Source organism: Osmia bicornis, chromosome 12 (genome assembly GCF_907164935.1).
Source record: "Osmia bicornis bicornis chromosome 12, iOsmBic2.1, whole genome shotgun sequence".
NCBI classification, from domain to species: domain Eukaryota; kingdom Metazoa; phylum Arthropoda; class Insecta; order Hymenoptera; family Megachilidae; genus Osmia; species Osmia bicornis.
The window spans coordinates 604697-629249 of NC_060227.1; the positions used below are offsets into that span (position 1 = coordinate 604697).

At 40.3% G+C, this 24553-nt stretch overlaps 1 protein-coding gene across 4 annotated transcripts; it reads right to left on the bottom strand.

The window, feature by feature from the left end:
* Positions 1 to 129: 129 nt before the first annotated feature.
* On the bottom strand, positions 130 to 23157 carry LOC114879455 (formin-binding protein 1-like). Of its 4 annotated transcripts, none has more exons than XM_029194388.2 (11): positions 22900 to 23157; positions 7644 to 7759; positions 6231 to 6281; positions 5532 to 5838; positions 5258 to 5404; positions 4812 to 5168; positions 3810 to 3839; positions 3105 to 3412; positions 2820 to 3011; positions 2457 to 2581; positions 130 to 2385 (listed from the first exon to the last, which is right to left on the bottom strand). In XM_029194388.2, exons 1-11 carry the CDS (start codon positions 22921 to 22923, stop codon positions 2228 to 2230), a joined length of 1815 nt encoding a protein of 604 aa, XP_029050221.1. In that variant the 5' UTR covers positions 22924 to 23157; the 3' UTR covers positions 130 to 2227. The 4 variants fall into 4 exon arrangements, with proteins under 4 accessions (XP_029050221.1, XP_029050220.1, XP_029050223.1 ...); XM_029194387.2 differs by having other exon boundaries at positions 2457 to 2593; XM_029194390.2 differs by lacking the exon at positions 3810 to 3839 and having other exon boundaries at positions 2457 to 2593; positions 3105 to 3379.
* Between the last annotated feature and the right edge of the window lie 1396 nt (positions 23158 to 24553).

Consider the following 24553-nt stretch of genomic DNA (forward strand, 5'->3'; position numbering starts at 1 on the left):
TCTTACGAATATGAAGGAATAAATTAATCGTTTGCACAATCTTATAGGCAAAACGTTCGATCAGTTATCGATAGGTGGGATGTACCGAAAACTGTTTCGATCACATAAAATACTTCTAGATCGTGCATGTTGGTTTAGTAGCTATATTTTTTTCAATATTAATAATAATAATTATAATAATAATTAAACGTATAATGAGTCACAGAGTTAATTATCTACAATACTTGCTCATGGATATAAAATCACAAAATATACATAGAATGGACGCGGTTTAATATTAAGAATTAAGGTAGACATACGGACTTTTTACGTTCATTTTACGTTCTATCATTATCTATAATAATTTTCTCTTTTCACTTTTAGAAAGTGATATACAGCCTATCAGCGACCGATGATCAAGCGAAGACCGAACCGTTCGCTGAAATCGATGAACGCGCGCGAAAATACTGACGATTCTCGCAAAAACCTCAAGCTCCTCGATACTTTCGCGACTAAACTAAAAAGGATAAATTAAAAAGGTATCGTTAAAGACACGGCGCGCGATAGCGATTGCTCGGAACGAACCCTAGATAGAATCGTACGTCAGAGCGAAGAGGAATTACAATAAATCAGCTGGCAACTGAGCCAGAGAAGAGGGCCGAATGATATTCGTTTACTCGCATACTTGCGTATCTTATATACCAAAGCTACACTTTAATGAATGATTAATAATTATATATATACATATACATATTTTTAATACGCGAGTATATATACGACTACACGAGTTCGATACACCGCAATTGAATCTAGGACGAATCTAGGCTTTGTAACAGCGAAGCTAAGAGTTCCCTCCAAAGATACCGAAATAGAGGCGTTTAAGGGTCAAAAAGAAAGGAGAAAAAAAATAAAAAAAAAAAAAAAAAATAAAAAAACGAAAGAAAATATTAACGCCACCGTTTCGTACTTACTCCTGTGAATGGAAACAAATTCATTGCTTCGCGCGAAGAATCAAATCTGGCACTCACACGCGTACCATTCGCTTCATTTTTTCTTCTATGTCCTTTGCAAATATGTACAGAAATATATCCTAACTAAATTCACACCCAGGCAACATCGTAAATAAAAACTTGGCCGATCGTTCTTCGGAATCTACTTGCTGTACAGAGCACCACCTAATCATCCTCCTCTTGTATGTATTTCAAAAACAAATACGTCAATTAATAAACTTACACAACGATAAAAGATAGAAAAATAACGACTCTAAGTAATTGTAAAGTAATGGTGGCATCAATTTTTCTATCACCGGCAGAGGCAAGGAACCGATCATTTTCTTCTTATCCGTGTACGGTCAGTTTCTTGATCCTCGGCAAAGATAACGCGAATTAGAGTTGCCTACTTTACAATCGAGTCGATCGAAAGAAAATAAGGGAAAAATAATACACAAACCTCGTGCAGTTACAACAATCACAATATTCATTCGTGACGTGTATAGGCTGGGCACGTATTACGTTCATGGGAAAGTATTTACTTTCATCAATAGAGTTTTTAACTCGTTCGCTTGTGCACGTTCACGTTTATAGAGGCACATTTACAGAAGTGATCAGGGTGCATTTTATCGTTTTCTTTGAAAAACTTGTATCGTACTGAGCTGAATCTGTACGAACAAATTCCTTTTTTTAATGATTAGATGCAACAATATCGTTCTAAGTAATTGTACGATCTTAATGTCCTATTTAGTAATTAAGTGAGTTTAAGATTTTCCATTCTTTGAACGGAGCTAGATCTGCAAGACAAAACTCGTTTCCATTTTCTTCTTTCCTTGTTCGATAAGCTGATTGAAAAAGGAGAGGAGACGTGTGCTGGGTAATAATTGACTAAATTTCTGACAAGTAATTACGCTCTTTCGGAAAAGGTCGAAACATTGGCACGTAGTCGATTTTCATTAATACGAAATCGTTCGTTAACATTTAGGCCCATTACTTGTGAGCAGGCAGTAATTCTGGAATCCTGTGTGCCAGCCGATCAACCAACGCACACGCATACACAGAGACAGACAGACAGGCAGGCACGCACACATAAGCTCTCCTCCTCGTCGATTGTATAAAAAGAATCTCGTAATCGCTATTCCTTATTCTTTATCACGGTTCTCAATAAACTCGAACCGTGTATTATTGAACCGATAGCGTTTTAATAAGCTTGTTTAAACTTCACTTCGTCTTCCTGTTTAACGTTTCAAGAAAAGTGGCTAAGTGTTATATAGGTGACACTCGATATAAGAGGTAGGTACAAAGCCCTCGATTGGTTGAGATATACGACGGACACGCGTCCAACCGTCCCCTTGATCCAATTCGATCATGTACAACTCTTCACCGTCGTACATCGGTATGGAACCTTCGCTGGTAGCTAAAAATGAAAGAAAGGTGTAATTTATTAAACAGTTGTAACGAGAGTTATAATATATAAGTGACACGTACCATCGAAAGGATAAAGTGCCCTACACGTTCCCAATGGTGGTTGAGCATCAATTTCATCGACATAATACTCTTCACCGCCGCTACCAGGAAGAGATGTCCTCGATTCTCCAAGGCCAGATTCCGGGCTATTCGTGGAACTGTGCATCAGTACCGTAAAGCGAAAAGCGTGTCTAATTGGTTTAGTTAAAAATTCTGATCTCTGCTTTTATATACGAGTTGTAAAACTCATTATAGCAACGATTCTGTTTCTCCGTTCAACGGAAAGGAAACCTTTCGTTTCGGAGGCTGAGCTAAGTCGGTGAAACACAATTCGAGACACGAATTTAATATTTATTTAGTAATTAGTAACTAATTGAAGCTTACCCATGCGTAGGTTGCGGCGTACCGGGGGCACTTTTCTTATGCATCGATTGGTTCGCGTTCGTGTTGCTAACGCTCGAATCAGATGCTGATCTTGAAAGGCTCTCCTCGCCTCCCGAATGACTGGATCTTCTTGAACTGAGCGGTCTCGTTGCAGAACCGTTGCTGGTAGGTTTTCGTGGAGCTTGACTGGGACTGGAAACGTTAATAACAGAATGTACGATAAAATAAAGATAATCTAAAGAGAATTGTATGGAGATCGTAGAGTATCAAGTTCTGTAAGGTCACCTGGACAGGCTGACGCCAGCGCGCATTGCTTCCTCGAGATATCCTTGAAACTTTGCCAACTCTGTTCCGAGTTTATCCAGCTTGTTGCTCGATTGATTCAGTTGCCCTTCTATACTCATTGGATCGCCTAAAGCAGGATTTTGTTCGTATACACCCTTCATCTTCATCAAACCGTCCCTCGCTGCAGTTTCTTGTTGAATCTTTGCTTGAATTTCATCTAGCCTTTGTTGAAGTCTCTTCTTCCGTTGATTTGGAGGCAGGTCGCTACAATCCTCCTTCGCACCGTCACCGTATCCGGGCACGTTGTTCTGCAACGTTGTAAATTGAGAATCGAAATCTTCCAACGATGGTACGAAGAAGGATTTTGAATGAAAATTTTGAATGAGATACGATGGAAAATAAAGAGGAGAAGAAAGCATTCGTTTGATCGCAGATAACAATGATATCATATACGAGTTATGTACTTGTACGAGTTACGATTTCGAAGTTAATGAACAGAAAAAATTCAGCATCATTATCGCTACCACTATTACTATTACTATCACTGTCACTCACAATGTCAATGTTACTATCACGAGCATACGTGAGAGACGAACAAATTATCGTGTGAAATAAAAGATATACGTAAAAATGATGATTTTGATAAATAAAAATAGAGGACTGTCGCACGGAATGAGAATGGCGATTGTAAGGAGAAAGACAGACCTTTAAAGCTATGCACACCTCGATCAACTTCTGTTTTGTTCGCATGAAACAAATTCCAAAAGCGTATCATTCAGCGAATGAGTCAGAAACTATCTCAGCGGTGGTGTTGAGTAAAAACTCATTGTCAGTGAAAAGAAAAAATAAAAGAAAAAGAAAAAAAATGAAATAAAAGGTTGAAAGACTTGTTTCGTTATACGTGAAATGGTTTCTTTCTTTCTTTCTTTCTTTCTTTATCTCTGAATGTTTCTGAGTTTGTACTCGACCGTCAAGACATATCTCTAACGACACATAAAATGATTACTGAACATTTGGATGCAGATAAAACAATAAAATGCTGTGTGTTATACAAGAATGACAGGCGAACACAAACGATCTCGAACTGCAGGTACTTACTAAGTACAAAAGTATCCAAATTCATAGTCCACAGGTGTTTGGAAACAAGAGACCACAGACAGATCAAATCGTCCACCAAAATTAATAAAAAGTACAAAAGACAGATAAGTTATACTTGCTTCGCAAAAATCGACACGTAGGGATCATGCAAAATATCTGTGTAATCGAACCGCCGACTGAACGGTTTTTTTTTCAATCTTATCGTTAAGGCTAACTAATTGTAGATATTAAAAATATAAATAAGAAAAAATCGCTTGAAGGATACGAATCGTTCAACTGTTAGGTACCAATGTATCTTAATCTATCATTCATACGAGTGACTACACGAAAGAGTTAATAAACAATTGTGTATATATTACAGTCTTGCTGACCAAACAATAATGCATACAATGCATTTACGATAATGATACAAGAAATAAAGAACAAAAGGATATTTCGTGCATGTCGTAACTATCTTTTGTTTCGTACTATGTATCGGTATTCTGACATTCTTGAGAGTTAAGAAATGGAAGAAGAAGAAAACGTGGACACACCACGTTCGAATCAGAATAATATTTCTTGACGCAAAGTAAAGATGTACGGTAGGGAAATTCATGAAACAACATTTACCTTATTGCTACTGAATATGCCGAAAAGACCGACCCTCTTCTTAATTTTACCGCCGGAAACGGTACCCTTTACCGTAAGGTGATTGTGTATAGGCTGCATCACTGGTTGCGATAACTGACTATTGCTATCGTACGTTTTAGCCACGGATAGATCTTCGAACGGGAAATCCCCTGGAGGTTGGAAACCGCTCTTGTAACGTTCGATCACCAATAATGTGTCTTCCTTTTCGTTGATCTCGTTCGCTGCTTTCTCGATACCGTCTAAACATTGAGCAATTATCGGTGCCACTGCTCGTTCTATCTCGACAGATTTTAACATGTAGTTTCGCATATTCTTTATTCTCTTCTCGTCAAGTTCCTAGAATATGATAAACAAAGCATCGTTTGTCAGAATCATCGACTATGATGATCTCGGTCACTTAAAAAATGAGATTTCAAAGATAATACCTGAAGGTGTTGAAATACTTCTGGCATGGCCGTGTGGTAATGCTGTGTTTGCATATCGTTTGTTTTCTGTAACTGGTTCGCGTACTCGGTCTTGGCCTCTTCGCTTTGCTGAGTCTTTAAAGTCATGTTCATCCTCTGCTTCTCTACCTGTAGAGAGGGACGTAAATAAATCGTGTAAAGTTCATAGGTTTTTATCATTTTTATCACCTCTATTACGTATTGTCAACGTATCAGCCCTCTGGTTATTCACCAGTCGATTAAAAAATCCACCTACTTCTGCTCTGGAAAGATGTAGATCAGCGTCTGCCCTCTGATAATTCTCGACCGCTCTTTCCGCCTCACGGAATGCCTTCTCGTACGCCTTCCTGGCTCGTTCCAGATTCCCAATTTGACCGGTCAAGGTGGCCATTAATCTGGCACCCTCTTGAAGATGCTTCTTACGATCCTCTTTGAAATCTTTCACAAGAATATTCAATTCCCTTAACACGTTCGCTTGCAGATTCTCCGCGATCACTTCCCTCTGTCCCGCCTGATCGTTCACCTCGTTCAGCTCCATCTTGAACGCCCGACAAGGACTGTACCTGCAGGCGAAACAGATTTCGATACGTCGAGAGGATGTTCTGGGTTGCAACGGTGCGAACAGGAGATCTGAAATCTCCTATTGAAACGAACCAACAGGACAGATGAGACGAGAAAAAGAAGGGACTACTTATGCGCGATCTTGTAACTGGTAGCTGATAGTTACCAAACTTATGCATTAAGTACAAAGGAACCCACCCACGCCTTCGGATAATAGATTAGCTACCGTTTTCTGTTGCGCTACGCCATACAATATTAACCCTCCGCGAATGTGATAAGAAAAATACTATTTTATTACAGGTGGAGGTACTTTGAAATAGGAATTATCCGTGTCGAGGAAGATTACTACGAAGCGTGGATCCGGTATTACGCTTCCAAGTTGGCTCACACTTACTGATAATCCTCCTCCTCTTTCTTCTTAGGTTGATAGCTCTTCACAAGACGTCTGCAATCAGAAACGAAACAAGATTACCGATGCACGTGCATCGAGCGATTCTCAAGGGAACAAGAGTTGCGCACACTGGTAACTCCAACTAACGATAAACGTAATGTACGAACAATCTTATATAGATGATTTTTCTGAAAGCAAAGAAAAATCCAAGTTCGAATGGCAAGCCTTCTTTCAGCTGCGGTTTCAGATTATATCTTTCATTAATGACGAAGCAAAAATTGTCTATTCCAAAGATAGAGAGAAGAAATGTTTACGGAGCGTTGCGAAATTAGGTGACGAACGATCTTGGTAATTTCGTCGACAACACATGATAGTTTTTAAAAATAGAACATGTGTTTCCGGTTAATTTGAAAGAAACGTTTCTTGAAATTCGTAGCACGAGTTACGTTTAGTCATTCGCGTGACACGAAAATAATAGCGGCCAAGTAATTGTAATTTGAAATTTGAACGTGGGGCCAGAAGAAACGAGCGATAAATGTGTGCCAGTGCCGGCTTCTAAATGCACTATCATCCGGAAGTTGACGTGTCCTTGATACCAGATCAACCGTACGTTAACTGGCCTTAACGTTCGTGAAAATGTTCGTGATGAAAACAGGCATCGATTTCTAAAATACCAAGACATCGTGTACGTTGTAAGCAAGCAAGTTCGCGAGTCTATCCGATTGGAAAAGTTATTTTCGAGTCAACTCGAGTTCCTCTTTCCAGGTCTCGGTTACCAATCAAAACTTCAGCTCCGCTAATTTTTCAAACGAAACGCGCTAGATTCGCAGCGTTCGGAATGCGTTTGATGAAAATGGAACGGTGCATCGAGGGAAATTGCCGGACGATAAACGGTATTGCATTTGTACCAGTAACGCGAGCGTGTATCGCTGAAATTACGACGCATTAAGGCGAGGGAACGTGCTCGCGATAATTTATATGCAACGGAACGAACGTGCCCCGGGGATAGAAGCGTGTGACGAGCACGCGAAATTGTTCTCAAACGTTACACACGCCAACTGATTAATCGTAAGAGACAAGGATAAATACTCGAGACAATTAAATCCGATCGGATTGGAAAAAAATCGATTCGCGCGATGCTCTGGTTCTGAGACAGCCGGTAGGACAAAAGTGTGCAACAGTAGACGGCATTCACGGGACAAACAAGGGGTCCCTTTAATACAATATTACTCTGGCTACCATCTTGTGTCCGTGAACTCTATAGGGTGCGTGAGACACGCTCATTATACAGGATGTCCCATTGAAATCGTTAACTTCGGATATTCCCCTGTTGTTAATTTATGCACAAAAGAAGAGGTACGTGTACGCGAACGCTTGAATAAAAACAAGTTCAACGATAGAAGAATCTATTTTCACCTGAGTTTTGCAGCGTATTCCACTTCGATGGCGCATCGATCTCGAATGAAGTGGCCATACCTTTCGAGAAATTCTATCCCCTTTTGCGTGTGCAGGGATAGATTCTCAAACTGGTCCTGTAACAGAAAGAAACGGCTGAAATTAGTAGACACGCTCCTACGAGAAAGTATTGTATAATCAAGCGATATCGCGCCGGGTATTTTCGACATCCGTCAATTAATAGGAGGCTGAAATAGCCCCCTCGCTCTAGGAACGAGAAAATGGCAGTAATTTCTATGTACGCACAATCGACCTTCTGAGAAAAGCTCACTGTTGGCACACATCGTAGACTGGCCACCTTCCTCCGGACAATGAGAGATTTCGCAATGGTGCACACGATATCGCGGTATCGCGCTGGTCTGCTAGCAGGTATGGTAGAAAGATTTCTGCCCGTTTAGCGGCTTGGCACGAAAAGTGAAACTGGGCTCTGTTACCGCAACGTGGCACAACTCTTCCAACTGGTCGACGACCGAGGAACCGCCATAACTTCTGACCGTTTATCGCTGTTATTAATCGTAGAAATCGCCCTCTTCTTCTTTCGTCGACGAATTTTCATTCACGATTTTCAACGAGTTCGATGAATGGGCAACGTGGTTGGATAGATAAGCTCTCTCCCCGATCAACGTCTACGAGAGCGTGACCCGATTAATCGGGACTCGTATTCATTCATGCCGAGAGAGAACATATGGATACACCAAGTATGCATCGCGTCAGTTTCTTTCATTTCTTTCCCTAACGACGCACCACGTATAGCGCCAGGATAGCCAAGGTTCTGGGAAAAGTTGGAGCAGCTTTGACGTTAGCCGAGTCAGGCGGAATGCAAATTTTATCGTTCAAGGACGATCCTGTCTTTCAACATTTAGCTACGGCTTAAGGACAAGTCGTGCTACCGCTCCAACGTTTACCTAGATCGTGTTCAGAGAAAGAGAGTGGAACAGAGAGAGAAAGAAACAAGTCGATCGTGTCGACTATTGCTCCGGCATTCGAAACGCGTTACTTTCATTTCCAACAAGTAGCCATTCAAGGGCCACGCACCAATTGTTCAAACAGGGAGCAGAGGATGCGCGTGTTACCTTCTCGAGATCCAGCTAACGATCCGGACCCATTAAAGTAATTAACTTTTATCCTGCGAGTCGACGATGAAATATGAAATATGAAAAATGAGGAAAAGGGTTGCGAGTCATCGATCGAACGCGTTCCATATAGTAAACCTACTATATCGTACATTGATCTCAAACCTATTTGTTATAAAAAACAGATTTTCTTGTCGCCATAGAATTATCTGTGTATTTATACTATATAAGGCGAAACGAAGCTTTTGCAGCGCAGATTTGCGACAACCTCATTTTGTCGTCGCAAATAGAAACACCGAGAGGTAAGCTAATCAAACGAGGTATAACATGATACTTGGATGAATAACGATACACAGGAGGTGATACGATACTATGCGTGGCCGATATATGGCCGATAGACGAGCAAACTGGATATCGACGTTATAGGTAGCCGATCACAATCACGATCACGGAACCGAGGAACGACGATTTCCCGGGGAAAGATATTTTTCCGAAAGGCGAATCAGTCGATCGTGACTTTCTCATTGTGATAACTGTAAGTAGTTGCCTCGTGACCGGTCAATTTGCAACTAAAATAACGGAGAACTGGTAGCGCAGGTGATAGTCCAACTCCGACTTTCAAACGTTAGCGCAACAGGAAAACCTATCATTTTATCTTTTTCCCCTTTTCCTCGTCGATCCAATTTGTCTGCATCTCGATCGATCGTTGATTTTATTTTCATCTAGATAACTCGGATATCGACCGTCTAATTATTCGATTAACGCGTTAAGCCTTTCGGTCTGTCCGCGAGAAAACGGGAATGTTACGCAAATCGTTTTGAAGGAAATGGTTAACGTTCCAAGTAGGATATTACGTTAATACTGTGATAGGAAAAACAGGTGAGACCGTTAAAAAACCGTATCCTATCGTGTATCGCCTGAAAAATCTTTTAAATATAGAAATTTGGAAATATGAAAATTGCCAACGCTACAAAGAAACTCGATAAAAGGAATCTATACGAATTTCTATACGACCTCGAAGAAATCGGAAAAGCTTCGTCATTGCATTCGAAGCTATTCGATTATCGGTCGAGGAGATGCGAATGAAATTATATTATAGTCCATTATCTGAAATCGATTTGGTGGCGTGCAAAGGGCCAGGTTTTCCCTTCGACCAATCCAGCGTTTTCAGTGGCACAGGTCGATAGATGGAAAACGCGCACACTAAACCACCCTATGACTCACCCTACCTCGACCTTTCTTTCCTTTTTTCTTTTTTTTCCAAAGAGCTGCACTTGTACATCGATCTAACCTTGCCAGCCGCAGACTATTCAGGTCGGGTTTGTTCGTCGTCAGAGATCGCTTCCAAGCTTTCCATTATGCACGCGTATGGCAGGTACCCTTTGCCAGAGCACCTGCCGCCTTTATCCGCTACTTTCTTCTTGCTTTTACCATATTGCCAGCCGAACTTTCAGCCTTTCCAATTGGTCCTCGAGAAATATTCGGGACACCTCCGGTGAAACGCTTTGACGCAACTCTCACAATCGAACGGTATTTCTTTTTCTTAGATTAATTCTTGGAAAATTAGTATTTTCCACCAGCTATTTTTCCCTTTCTATCCTTCTATTAGTTTATCGCCTACTATCCTAAATACCAACCACGAGATAATTTGTATTTACCGCTGATCTCATTAACATTATAGACCTATCGAATCGCTCTAATTCCTTTATAACTTTGTAACTTTACTTATTCCGTTTCCGACACACCCATCGCTGCTATTACTTATAGTAATTAAAACGTGTTCTCATTATACCTACATACCAACGCGACTCTTCGTCATTGTACGCTACCGAAAATACATTTTCCAGTCAATGAACGGATAAGAACGTTTCCAAGAGTGGACCGGTGTTAATTAATTCGAGGAGAGACAACGGAAAAGAAAACGTAGTTCCACCGCAGGGTGCGACGCCCGCTGCCCGGCGCCTGGCGTTCAACACCCGGAAAAGCGAGAAAGACGAGCACCCCTTGGAAAATCAATAGCGAGGAGCAAGCGAATTACGTGCTATTGCGGGAGAAAAAGCAAAAAAAAAGGACGTTGTAAAAATAGTTGCGTAAAACAAAGAGACCCGCGAACGAGAACGAAAGCATGTGGACTCGAACAAGTGTGTATTATGAGTCACGAAATCGCGCTAGGGGTGCTTTTGCTTTCCTACCCTACACCCTATTGATCCTGCATTTCTCTGTGTATACTGTGTATGTACTGTATGCACTCACGCAACTTGAAACGAGCGAGGCTAACAGAGACAGAGGATAGGGTGACGAGCAGACAGACGTACAGACAACGACCAACAAAAAGAGAATACATATACAGTGCAGAAAATAACAGGATTAGTCACCAGAAACGGAACACACCTAATAGATACACACTATTCTTATTTCTTCAAATATGAAATACGAAATAAGTTTATTAAAATTCTCTAACATGGCAGGGATGATTTTTTCAGATTTCAAAATGGAGTAATTTTTTTCACCTCGTATCTTAATACTTTCTATTTTTTAACTATACGTATACATAATATATTGGACCAGTTTATATGGAAATCTCTGAGTCACTTTGTGTACCTAGATCCCTTGGTAACCACAAACGATATCAAAAGAGAATATAATATTTTTAAGTGGCTACGAGGAGTGATCGAATATTAGCAAAGAGCGATCGAGTGTTATAATACACCCTCATACTTCATACCCTATGTATACATATAAACAGGGTGTGGCTTGTGACCAAAGGTAAACGTTTGCTACCGAAACATATTTCTAAAACTATAATTCTATGATACGATATAGAGTCTATAGTTTCCAGATAAATAAAATCATCCAAAGACAGATAGATTATCGGTAGAGTAAAAGAAAAATGGGTTAAAGAGAAACAATGGTAAGCGATTCGCTGAGACGAAACGACGATAACGATACTCTTTTATCTTACTTAGCCAAGTTCGTGTCCGCGTGTAGTAAGCAGTGAAACACGAGAGCATGGTGGCTGCATTTAATAAGCAGACGGTACACACGTTGAACGAACGTTGTGAGAACGTACGTGCACGTCTGTAGGGTCGCTGGCTCGTGCGGTGCATACGGGTGCACGCAACATGCTCGAGGTGGTGCATAGTTAAACGTGCGAAAGAAGAAAAGAAAGGAAAACATTGGAAAGACTAATTGCTAGTAGAGTCGCGAGACCGTTGACGGATACACGGTACATGGCTGCTGCACGATAGAGAAACGTTCAGAATGCATCTTCGTTGTCTGTAATGCAACCCCGCCGCCGCGCCGCGTGAATAATCCTCTCGAGAAATCTACGCATCGCCATGTATTTCGATGTCTTTCAAAAATAGCATGCTTAACCCTCAAAGACGAGCACCCCAGAGAAATGTTTTTCTCTCTCTCTCTCTCTCGTTTACTATACCGGCTGCGTAGACGACTTTAGAGTCTTTCAATTTTTCCAACAGAAACGAGCAGTAGGACAATCGCTTTTTGTAACTAAAACAAACTCTTTACACCTTAGAATGATGATAGTAAGCTTTATCGCAACGGACGACGAAAAGTACACACTCAACTTTCATACTTTCCGCTTTTGTACTTATTGTTCTGAAATACTCTAAGAACTTTTGAAGGGTTACAATTCGACACACACCCTTCCAGATCGTTTACTCTGTGACGATGAAACGGAACAAGGTAGAGTAAAAATACTCGAGATTTAGGCACCCTCCAGTCTCTAAAAAGGGGCCATATACCGTGAAACGAATGCCGACTGCACTTGGCCCATGAAACGCGAAAATTCAAACACGATTTTCTTCACTTTCTTCTTTCCGTGACCTTCCGAGTAGGTACACTTGACGTCCGTTTATAGTTGAAACTCTTCAGCATTCAACATACTCTTAACACTCGACTCAATTTTCCAAGGATACCAAACTTTTCACACGCAGCAGATCCTTGCTCTTGAGCTTTTAATAAACGTCATAAATCATTGCGGATGTTCGCACAAGTGGGGTGGTTTGATCGATCTAATTAACAGACCTCCGCTCTTCGATAATGCCACGTTTATTCTCGACTTATCGTCTTCCAGGAAGATCTGCCTTCGACTGACAATTATGAAAGCTAGTATCAAAAGCTACCTAGCAAATGCGAAACGGTAACTGTACGATAGTTGGAGAACGCCCTGCACCCTACGATAACGTTTCGTAACCCCCTGATAACGCGTGGCAAGTGTTGCACGAAAGAGCGCTATTATCAAAGCTACTAGTATACTCGCAAATTCCAAGCTGGGAATATTGTCCTAGGTTAAGAAACACGCTATCGTGGCACGTAAGCTAACGGAAAGTAAACTTGTCCTCTGGTTCTCGAAGAAGAGAATGACGAAACAGGGACGTATTACGGGACAAAGGGACCCCTTAATCGTGATTCATCTCGTACATCTCGCGGCTACGTTTATTACCATTCATCGTCGCTGAAGATGACACAAGAACACGAAGTTGGTATGACAATTTCAGTACAGTTTTAAACGATCTTCAAACGTTTCAACGTCCACGCTAAGTAACTCGGACATCATAGCTATTTCGGAATATGTACCTATCTACCATTATACCTCAAAGATGGTTATAATGGTAGACAAGTAACGTCCAACTATCCTATTAATCTTCTGATGTTATCAGACGACTATGTGCCGAGTGTCGAGGTAAACTTTCTCTTTCAGACACCGAGTACCTTTTTTTTTTCTTTGATAAGCAAATTACGATTTCTCGATTATCTGCCACTCTGCTATCTTATAATGAACAGTATACGAAGTAGTTTATTTATAGACGATAGAGACGACTAGTGGCAGCAGGCCACCGCAAATGACGTAGACGCGAATACTTCAGAGAGAAACGATCGTGGGATGTTAAATTTTATTGATCGTTACTATTAATACTCAATCCGTGGTATCACGCGCTAATAAACGGAAGAGAAACGAGCGAAGCGAAGGAAAAAGAATAAGAATATTCGAGTATTCGGTAACTCCCTTTAATCGAAGGGAAACTGTGCTAGTACAGAAGAAATCATAAATGCATTCAATTTCTCAAACACTCGCTTCAAGTAATAATAATGCAGCCAACTTACTCAAGTTTCACGCAAGCGTAACAATTCTTCCGGATTCGCATTCATCACCTACTTTTCTCGTTTCTCGGCCATTTGAGAGTCGGAATAATCCTATTTCACAATGCTCTCGTATACACGAACAACATTACGACTACGACTACGACTACGACTACGACTACGACTACGAGATGCGAGGAAAATGCGAGAAACGGAAAGGGATTCGAAGAACCGGAAGAGAAGCGTGGCCAATTGTTCTTGGAGAAAAAGAAGCCTAGGGGACTCTAACCCTGAGGCAGGTTAAGAGTTCTTTTGCTTCGGCGACAATAGCACTATGCGACAAGTTCCTCGTCTCGGTTCACTTTCCACTAGACACGTACAAATTTAACTCCTACTATACAACTATAGCTATATGCAAATGTAGCTAAGTAATTGCTATAAATATTATATTATTTAGTTAACTTTCCAGTACTTGTGTCGCGTATCGTTTCAAGTATTAGGTAGTGGCAGAAGAAGAGGAAGAAGAGATAGAAATCGGTAAGTCGAACGAAATAGTCATTATTTTTGCATACGGTATACATTATACACCTGATAGCACCTAATAGAAATGTAACTATGTAACACGAATTAATTAGCACGGAATTACGGGAACATTTCGTTATAATCGTCGGACGCGGTCAACGACTCAACAGACCTTCACACTGTTTTTTCTCCCTCTCCAGATAACTCGTGCAATCGCTCGCACTCGCATGCATTGTCGTTGTCGTTGTCGTTGTCGTTGTCATTCAGACTCATTCTCTCCTCTAGTTTTTTTTCCTGTCCTTCTCTTTCTACTATTCAACCGCATTGACGTAGAGTGGATGCGTTCCAGTATCGCGATTGCCATTTTAGTGGAAACAGCAGTCATTTTGCTTAATAATTGGAAACGACAGCGACATGCGTGCTTTGAAAAGCAATGAATTCAACCCTTTCATCGTACGCATGGATTCTTGTCAATTTCACTATACAAATATTATTTATTTTGTCGTGTTTGGACTTTATTTTGTAATACGGAGGTAATTTGTCATTATAAGGGAAAGAGTTGATAGTAGAAATAATATGACCTTATTTCTTGCATCGATAACAACTTTGTTTTGATCGTGCAAGTTCAAAGTTCGCTGCTCGAGTCGTACGACATAATTCTACTTAATGTAATGAGAAACAACGTTGAATATAATATATTCAATCATGGAGAAATACTTGTACAGAATCAAATAATTTGTAAATAAAATATTTTTTTAAATTTCAAACTGTCTACCAGAGTAAAGGCGCGAGTCCCTCCTCTAATTGTAAGTTCATATAGTTATGTAAGCATTTATCCTTTATGCTGTTCAAGAGTACGAAATCCCTGTTGACGAAAGCCTCAACGATGGACCCTTAAAAACCTCCCTTTAGCCCTTCAAGATTGAACAAGATCGGGGTTGGCACAGAATGCTGGTCTCATGATCTCGTTATCTCGAGTTGGTGCGATCGTACGCGAACACTGATTCATCCATTTTTTCCTCGGTTCTCTTTCCTTTTTAATTGAGAGACTCGCGTGAATCATAGGACACGATTTGTCATACGATGGAGTTTAGAGACCTGGAAAAATCGATAAAGTCGTCGCTCGAGAAGGAGGGCCATCGAGCGTGTAATCTTGCTCCATATGAACGCAGGATGCGACGCTGATAAGATTCTTAACGAGCGTGGGCATATTTCTGCCTCGCGCAGCCTACTTTTCTCTAAATAAGTTCACTTAAAAGTATAATATGTTAACTGAACGTAAAGAAAATTCAGACATCGTACGATAATAATTATCTTTAACGATTCGCAAGAATCGTTGTAACGTAACCGAAAGCCAAATGACGAATTAATTGCAACATAAATTATACTAGAACGCACTCTGATAATCTCTGATAACAAGAATGTAACCATGTTCCTATTCGTTGCAACAAAGCAAACGAACAAATCTCTCGGTTAAAGTGGTAAAGTGGTAAAGTGGTATAGAGATTAAAACGATTCGTGTCGCTTTAACACGAAAAAAATCACTACCTAGTAATTGAAGACAGAGTCGCGGTGCATCGAAGGGGATAATAATTCAGCAAGCTCTGCTGGGATCATAATTTCCTTCATCATCCGAGCCACGAACACGCGTTATTTACCTACTCTATAAACCATAAACCGTTCGTAAGAAGATGGAATAATGAACTGTAATATCTACGCTAAACTTGCTAACTAATCTCGCCCATCTAACCGTGCACCATTTCCAGCTACATATGTATTATACATATATTGGGAATGCGAATAGCGATTTCACATATCGAGTTTGTAACAGGCATTTTCACCCATTGCACACCGCGTGCTACTACGTCGTCGTCGTCGAGAAAAATCGTACATTTGACTCGTTACGCAACAAGTACGTTACGTGCATGCATAACTAGGCAAAACACGAGGTACAAAATCGTGTGTCCGGTGTAGGAAAGGAATCGAATCGAATCGAAACGTGTTCGCGATTAAAAACCGATACTCCAATTACTTGGATCTCGAAGGGACAACTTTTTCTCGAGGGTAATATCGATTCGTTCGATACCCGAGGATTTGACCGTCATCGATTCGCTGGATTCTGAAGAAACGATCCAACTTGCCGGGACGTAATTAATCGCAATATAATGATACGTCTGTCTTACAATTAGCGGAGCAAAGTCGCGCGTGTTTGCGTTTTTACCTTATCGATCCACGTTGAAAGAGACCGTACGACGTCAGCTTTAATACATTTTACGACGCACCGTATGCGTCCTATACCATTTATGTAATCAGACGTAACGCAAGAGAAAAAGAACAAAGCGATGAAACGCGACGCCCGTGTGTGAATACGTTATAACAAGACGCAGGATCAATCGGAAATAAATGAAAAACTTCCAACAATCTCGGTCTGCTTTGAAAGGGTATCGAAGAAAAACGAGGCCCTCTATCTACTGCTTTACCGTAGAATTTCATTGGAAGTTCTGCTTATTGATTCTCCAAGTCTTCGAGACTCGAGCGAGTCTCGAGCGGTGATCGGGTTGCATAAATTAACCAACCGAGCTACCTTGCTGCTTTCAGCTAACAGTTACAAGCTGTCGCGTAGATCGTAGAATAGACTCCGGATATAATCGAGTCCAGATAGCCGGTACGATTACGAGGAAAGGCAGCAATATAGCCGCGATCTTTGTTTAAGAATACCCATACAAACGGTGGCAACGTCTAAAGTCTAAAGTCTCTGAAAGCATTGAAATGTCTCGCCGTTTCCTTCGTTACAACGATTCTAATCACGCGATTCCAATGAATTTCACTTTACGAAACCTTTCAAATCGCTTCAACGTTTTTCACTAGAAAACATATTAGCCGGACAATTAGCTACATACTCGTTTGCGCGTTAATGAGCACGATACCGAGGACCATAGCGAGCCTTAAAGAAATGTTAAGGATTTAATGCCAGTGTGCGTCGAGTGACGCAAGGTAAAAGGTATTCTAGCGTCGACGAAACGAAGAAAAACATAGACAGGGTTGAAATAATAAATCTGAAATGATTCGTTCCATCGGTCACACACAGTTCCTAACCATACGGTTGAACATTTAATTCGTCAGCGAGTGGAAACGAGTGAAAAGTATCGTTTTTAGAGGTCCACGCCCACGATAGGCGACAACCTTCTCCCTATCCTACACCCCACGCTCTCTACCTCTCTGGCTGTGTGGCTCTAGCTATATGCGTGTGCACGTACTCTCGCCGCTATGGTATTTATAGAGATTTGGCGCAATGCGTGGGTGGGGCAAGTTCGCGAGCACTCTCTTTCCCTCTCGTTCACGCACACACATCTTTCTATGCACGCACCGTGTGTTCACCCAGTCGAGGATACGTCGGCAAAAATACGCGCCACCACCAACAGATATTTGGTGCTCCCTGAGGAATCAGAGAAAAGACGCTCAACTATTTCTTTTTTTTTCTTTACAATACACTCACAAACAACTACTATACAGGTCCGCTTTGGAATACGTCCTGTTTGGACGTGACAAACTTTTTGTGAATTTTCCGTCATTTTTAAATAATTATCTCAGAGGAAAAATTCAATTAATAACCAATTATATTCGGAGTTGATGTATTATTAACTGACTGATCGTACAAGTATACGTCCTATTAGGTATAAGTCGAAACATCAGGAACGGTTTAAGGTCGTATACCGAGGTACATATCACTGCAATTCGATTTAAAAAAATGTGAACATTATGGACCGTTAGTAGGAGGATTAAAATGAAACACCCTGTATAAGAGAATTACATCGAAAACCGGCTGCAAAAGAGGCACGCAAGCTTCCTATAAGGAAAGAAGAAAACAAGTGTTGTTTCAAGAGGAGGGTACGGTCGCGCCAGAATCCTCAAGATTTTTCTTCGTTCGGTCTTTCTCGAACGAATCCTTGCGGCTCGAGAACTCTCGATATTAATTCGAAATTCTATGGACGAGAGCCGTTGGCTTGGATAACGAGCGAAGCGATCGTATGGAACGTCACGCACCGGAACGAAGAAGAAGCCTTCTCATCACGAAAACGAACCAACAAACTCCTTGGCAAACTTACAATTCATAAGATAAACAGAATCGTTACCTATGAGAATTGAAAAGAACTCGGCCGCATGACAGAGTATGCAAGCATTAAAATGATTGAGAAAAATAAGAAAAATATGTGGAGGAGGCTTCAGAATGTGAACATGGTCGAATAGTGGATTGGAGAATGGAACGATTTCACTAAAATCCTTAAGTTATGAGCGTTATGAGAATTCCTGGACACGGGACGAGACACGAAGCATGTAATCATGCAAAACATCTTCCTTCTCGGCCATGCTCGGGGGTTAGAGCTACCCGATTCTGGCCATGGGAACCCATCATCCTCCCGAGGCCGCTTCGAATTTCGAATTTCGAATTTCAAATTTCTCGATTCCATTATGCACCCGTAACCACAAACCTCGTCGAATGACTTTGCACCTTAACGCGAAACGCTACTTTTCTTATCTGCGAGGCCTCTAATCATTTCACCGTTGCCTCATTGCTATTTAGAAAGAACATCGTAGAATAAACAGTTCTCACTCGCGATCATATATATTCATTAACGAACCTCGTATTTATCTCAACGATTTCTCGAAAAGTTACCTAACAATTCTAAATTGTATTTATTTCATATTTTTGCAGGAAACGTATATTCTGCTATGCTAACAACAATAAAAATCCTTCGTTCAACCTTTTACCATTTCATAAAGTACATCATTTAGAAACATACTATACGATACGATCTCCAACAATTTGTTTATCATTTTCTATAGACAACAATTATTGTCTACGATGATGCGATCCAGGAGTACCACGAACAAGAACAATCGTAGCCAACAATTGTTCGAAAAATTCTTTCACCTCTTTCCATTACCTACCGAGAATCCTCTGCTTAACCCGAACAACCCGCAGGCAATTAACCAGGTAGAAGGAAAGTTCGTTTTGCAAGGAATGACGAGGAACGATCTTGCTTATCTGTTAAGCCGAGATAACAGATCGTCGCTCGTAAAGAGAGAAAACAATTAGAGGTAGATAAGAACGATATCCGGTGGAGTCATGGATTGCATACATACAAAGAAACGAACCATTACATTATAAACGAGTCATCGAGATTCTTCTGAGAAATTTCCAAAAGATACGCTATATTGTTGCTTCCGTTAAAAATTACAGTAATCGATTCGTAAAACGCATCGACTCGAAAATATAGAATACTGGGTTAATACCCGACCTTCCTCTATCCGGAACATCCAACGTTTGTAGAAACTTGAAAATCCAACTGTTCATAACTGTTGAAAATATTTAAATAACAGCTAATTGCAAATATTGTTGTATTCATTTAAAATGAAATCAAAGTAGGCCTGACTCGTTCACTGTAACAATACTCTACATACTTTAGTGTAATATTCCGTTATTCGTAATAGAGGTATGTAGCTCGAGCAAATTTGACCAAGCATTCCATTAATTGATGCAAATGAGTTAAGCTCAATAATTGTAATAAAAAAACATGGTTAGAATATTGTAGAATTTTTTCAGATTTGGCTCAAGGACACTTTTGACCATCTTATCCTGCTATACTCTTTGGTCCGATCAATTTTTCCTCGTTCCGCGTTGTTAAACGATTTACGGTCAACTTGTTCGTCGGCTGACAAGCTTTTGCGCTATTTAACCGTTGGAAGATTTTGATGGCTTATCGTTTCCCTTTAAATGTACCTTCGAACATTGACGGTGAAAAGGTTTGTCGATATCGATTCTCGATACATGTACCCCGCGTAACTGGGCTCGAGCATATCTCTTGCCTATCTTGTCTTCTCTGCTACCCTTTTTAGGTACTCCAAGTCCGAACAGAGAAAAACGCACCTGACCTTACTACCTGTCTGAGCCATCAGCAAAGAATGTCAACCACGACTCGTGAAATCATCGACTGGCATACCTACCAACTTGAACCGCTATTTACGTTTTCAATTCGAAAGAAAACAAACCCAGTGAAACCCGTTGATCAAGATGAACGTTTCAACGACTTTTCACGACAAAATTTCACCGAATAAACGAATAAATTGCGATTCAAAGTGCTTACGAGAGAACATGCACTCTCTTGTATACAGAGAAAAATGCAATTCCTCGTTTCATCGTACCAGAGAAAGTAACTCGAGCTTTTCCCGCCTACCTTGTTTTACTTCCATTTCCCGCGATCTTAATCACTGTCTTCTCGCAAAAGCAACCTATGACCTACACAACCAATAACGGAGCAAAACGAGTATCATCCACAAATTTCATTACTCCACTATTATTAGCTACCTTCAAATTAATCCCCTACAATTTACATCGACAAATATCTATATTTAATGGAAGCGATCAAATATTATTCAACCGTTATTATATTACTATTTTGACGATCAGAAAAAAATGGTAGAAACTCATGTTAAAACTGTAATCGAAATATGGACAGAAGAATGAAACAAGGTAGTTAGTTATCAGGATCTTTCAATAACGAGTTCATCGACATGCAACAGAAAGTATACGACGTTTGCGAAGACGGTGTGTGTGACTTGCAGAACCAACTACAAAATAGAATCCCGGTACCTGCTGACCAACAACTGTCGACAAACGATCAAGACATTTTAACTTGCGTCATTATTCTGCAAAATGCGTCAAACAATTCTCTATTCGCTTTAACCTTCTTCCAGATATTTTATGTACCTAATCTCGAAGATATTCTTTCCTACACCTTCAAGGCTCTTTCTCCTTTTGTTGAAGCTGATAACAGTTTACAATTAATACGATTTTAACTAGAAATTATGATTAACCTCTTTCAGTTAATCATCTTCGAACCAGTCTCGCAAGGTCTCGCAAAGTAAAGGTGTGGCATTTAATTCGTCGCTCAAATATTTAATTTACAATCGGCACCACAGTGTAAGAGCGAACGAACATGATCGATCTGCAGGTTTTTTAAACGATAATGCTTTATCAGTAAATCAACAATTGCCGCAAAAGAAACGTATCTTTCATTGGCATTTCAAATATGTACCATTCGTCGCGCCTCGCCAAGTGTATTCTCTATTCTCTATACAGAATATTATATTCTAGAGATCCTTTTAAATTGTAAAAACATTTATTTCCTAGCGTTTTAAGAAGAAAAGAGGAAAAATATGTAAGCAGAGGATCGTGTTGAAGAAGGAAATTTTCTAAAGCAAGGATCTATCTGTATTCTTCTTTTCTCAACGAAGAGCATGGCGAGGCACGCCCGTGTTGTACGTGTACATATGCTCACGAACGGCCGTTAGCGGTTAAACACGAACGCGTCCTGTATCATGATTTCATGATTTCATGATTCACGAAGGAATACGAGTAGAACGTCAATGAATCGTAATACACGATAACAGATATGATCGAATGCGATATCGTTTCGAAGAAGAACAAACAACGTTTATATCCTGAAAAAGGTAAGGGTTATTATCGAGCATTTTGGCCGGTTCGCGTTATAAACGCCACCAACACTGTAAAGCCGAAGCAACCGTTACCGCATGCACGCATACATATGCACGTACGTTAATATTTGCACCAGTTTACTCGATAATTTAATGAGACGTCGGTAACGCGACGTAAGAAAAAAAAAAAATCGAAAATGTAAGACAATGAAATTACGCAAACAGAGATTTACAGCCGAATCAAGGAAAATTCAGCAATCTCTGTATGTACTTATATAGGTATATACCTGTTCGAACGAGATTATAGAAGAAAAAAAAAAAACTACCATTCGGAATGTACCAATGAATTATTTATGGAGAACAGAAAGTAAGAAAGATGACGAACCGGGACGGAGCACGATTCTCGATCTTACGCCTACCTGCAAACGTCGTAGACAGGCGTGAATACTACTTTGGCGAAGAGATCCTTCGAGAGAAAATTTGTGAACCTGCTAGATCTACGGAGTCGTGTTAATACTTTCCTGACTTTCTCACTTCCTAAACTTGAATCGATGAAATATCAATTTAAAACGTAAATTGTAAGCTTAACAAAATCCGTTCCACGTCGTTCTAAGGTAAGATGACAAGTTGCATACTGTCACACCACATAACACCGGTATTCATCGAACATTTCATGAGAAAGGAAGCGAAGGAGAACAGCGATGAGTACACGTACACCCGAGTTGGGTATACTGGAAAAGGAGGGGATATACCAAAGGAGAGAAGAACGTCGCCCGCGGCTAGCAACCGCAAAGGCAAAACTCCTGTGAGTGGTTTGCCACCGTGAACTGGTTTTTCGGGGATATCGTTGTTACGCGTTGGCGACAAACATGGGTCAGCATCCGATGCCGTTCGATACCAAACGAATATCCCGTATGTTCGTCTATGCGTATGTATATACCCGTTGCGAGGAAACGAGAAAGATAGGAGACGGCGAATAGCTAGAGCTGGCTACAACGAACAGGGAAACGAAGTAGACTTACCCAGAGCTCTGTACCCCAGCTCATGTTTGCTGGGCCGGCTAAACCAGGCACAAGCAGAATTACTTTCACTCGACACTTCACATGTAGCGTCGCAGTTCAAAAACACCTCCTCTTATCGAACGAACCAGCACTGAAAAACGCATGAAAAATCACGCGTCAGACTCACCGCGCACAATCACTGAAGAAACGTCTCCAACATGTCGGCCTGTAACCACTGACTGGCCGGACCCAACTGTCCATCAAAACCGCCCGGAATTTCAACGTGGCGCGCTCTCTCGAACTATTCCTGTATTAACGAACAATAGTGGGGTAGAGCGTCTTCTCATTGCTCGAAATTTACACGAATTTATTCTCCATTTCACCAACGAGTATACTTCCTAGACGACTGTGTTTCGATTCCATATATTTCGTGATCTATGGTAACGCGCAAGCGCTCTTGCAACAACCGGAACGGCAAGAAACATATACCCCGTGGCAAATAAACTTATCATCGTTTTATCATGTTTTTTTGTCATAATTATTAAATACTCTCTGTTGTTTTCTGTGTATATGTACTTATATGGGAATATGCATATATTTTTATAAAAATGGTACATATAGGAGAAATGTTTTTAATGCGACTTTTGCTGCCATCTATTGTCCCTAACCGGAACGATCTATTTGATTGTTTCTACTCTCTACCACCAGATTGCAGGACTAAACTAAATCTTCTGTTTGTTGTATGTAATTACGTGACTAATTATGGTGATGCAAGCGTCGAGGCTGAACTCCGAATTCCGCATCGGTAAAACAGGCCATGTTTGATCGAAAACTGATTTAAGCGCCACCTGAATTATTGCATCCAACTAACGGCATGCTATACTACGTTACCTTTCGCAAATGCCTAAATGACACATGTATGCTATATGTATAAGTACATAATTAAACGATACTGATCATGCATTCATTATTATTCATTTTCTTTCCGTAAAATTGTATTTGCAATGTGGTACACTTCAGAATCTCAAGGCATAGTTCCTGAAAAAAGTATAACAGAGATTAAATAGAAAAAAAACCATCAATTCCGCAGCCAATTCGCTCGTATTATTTGCTGCATAATTAATAAATGTACCATTGAAATAATGATGCAATTATTAATAATACATCAAATAATAACGATTTCCCAGGTCTCACCACGGGGAGGTTGCTGCGGCTGGAGACCCGCCCTACCTCATCCCATCCACCCTCCATTTATGCAAATTTTTACTTTTATTCAATAATATCATCCTCTTGGTGAACATTTGCAAAACGTTTCGATTGTTGTGCAAAGGAACAACAAAAGGAGCATTGTTTTTATTCACTGCCTACCTATCTACTTATCTATACATATATTTTCGTAGATTTTTGCTTTTTATTCCTATCGCAACATTTTTTAATTTTGATTTTGATTACAGATCTGTAATTAATAAATATGCAATTGCATATTTGTCCTACATACTTATACTACTAAGAATATCTACCTATTCGAGCGCTCGTAATTATATTAAAAGTTCGCTTAAATCTAACGCTTCCTAATTAAACACTGCAGTGTTTGACGATTATATCTTAATGACCATATATACAAATAAGTCCAATGAATTTCTTGATATTGTTGTCCTCACCAGAACACTTCCTG

Excerpts from the sequence above, each read along its gene's own strand:
- LOC114879455 (XM_029194387.2), bottom strand. The coding sequence starts at position 22,923 with ATGAGCTGGGGTACAGAGCTCTGG. Across the intron at positions 5,839-6,230 it reads AAAGAGGAGGAGGATTATCA|GTACAGTCCTTGTCGGGCGT; the intron begins GTAAGTGTGAGC and ends TTTCGCCTGCAG. Across the intron at positions 5,405-5,531 it reads TACATCTTTCCAGAGCAGAA|GTAGAGAAGCAGAGGATGAA; the intron begins GTAGGTGGATTT and ends CCCTCTCTACAG.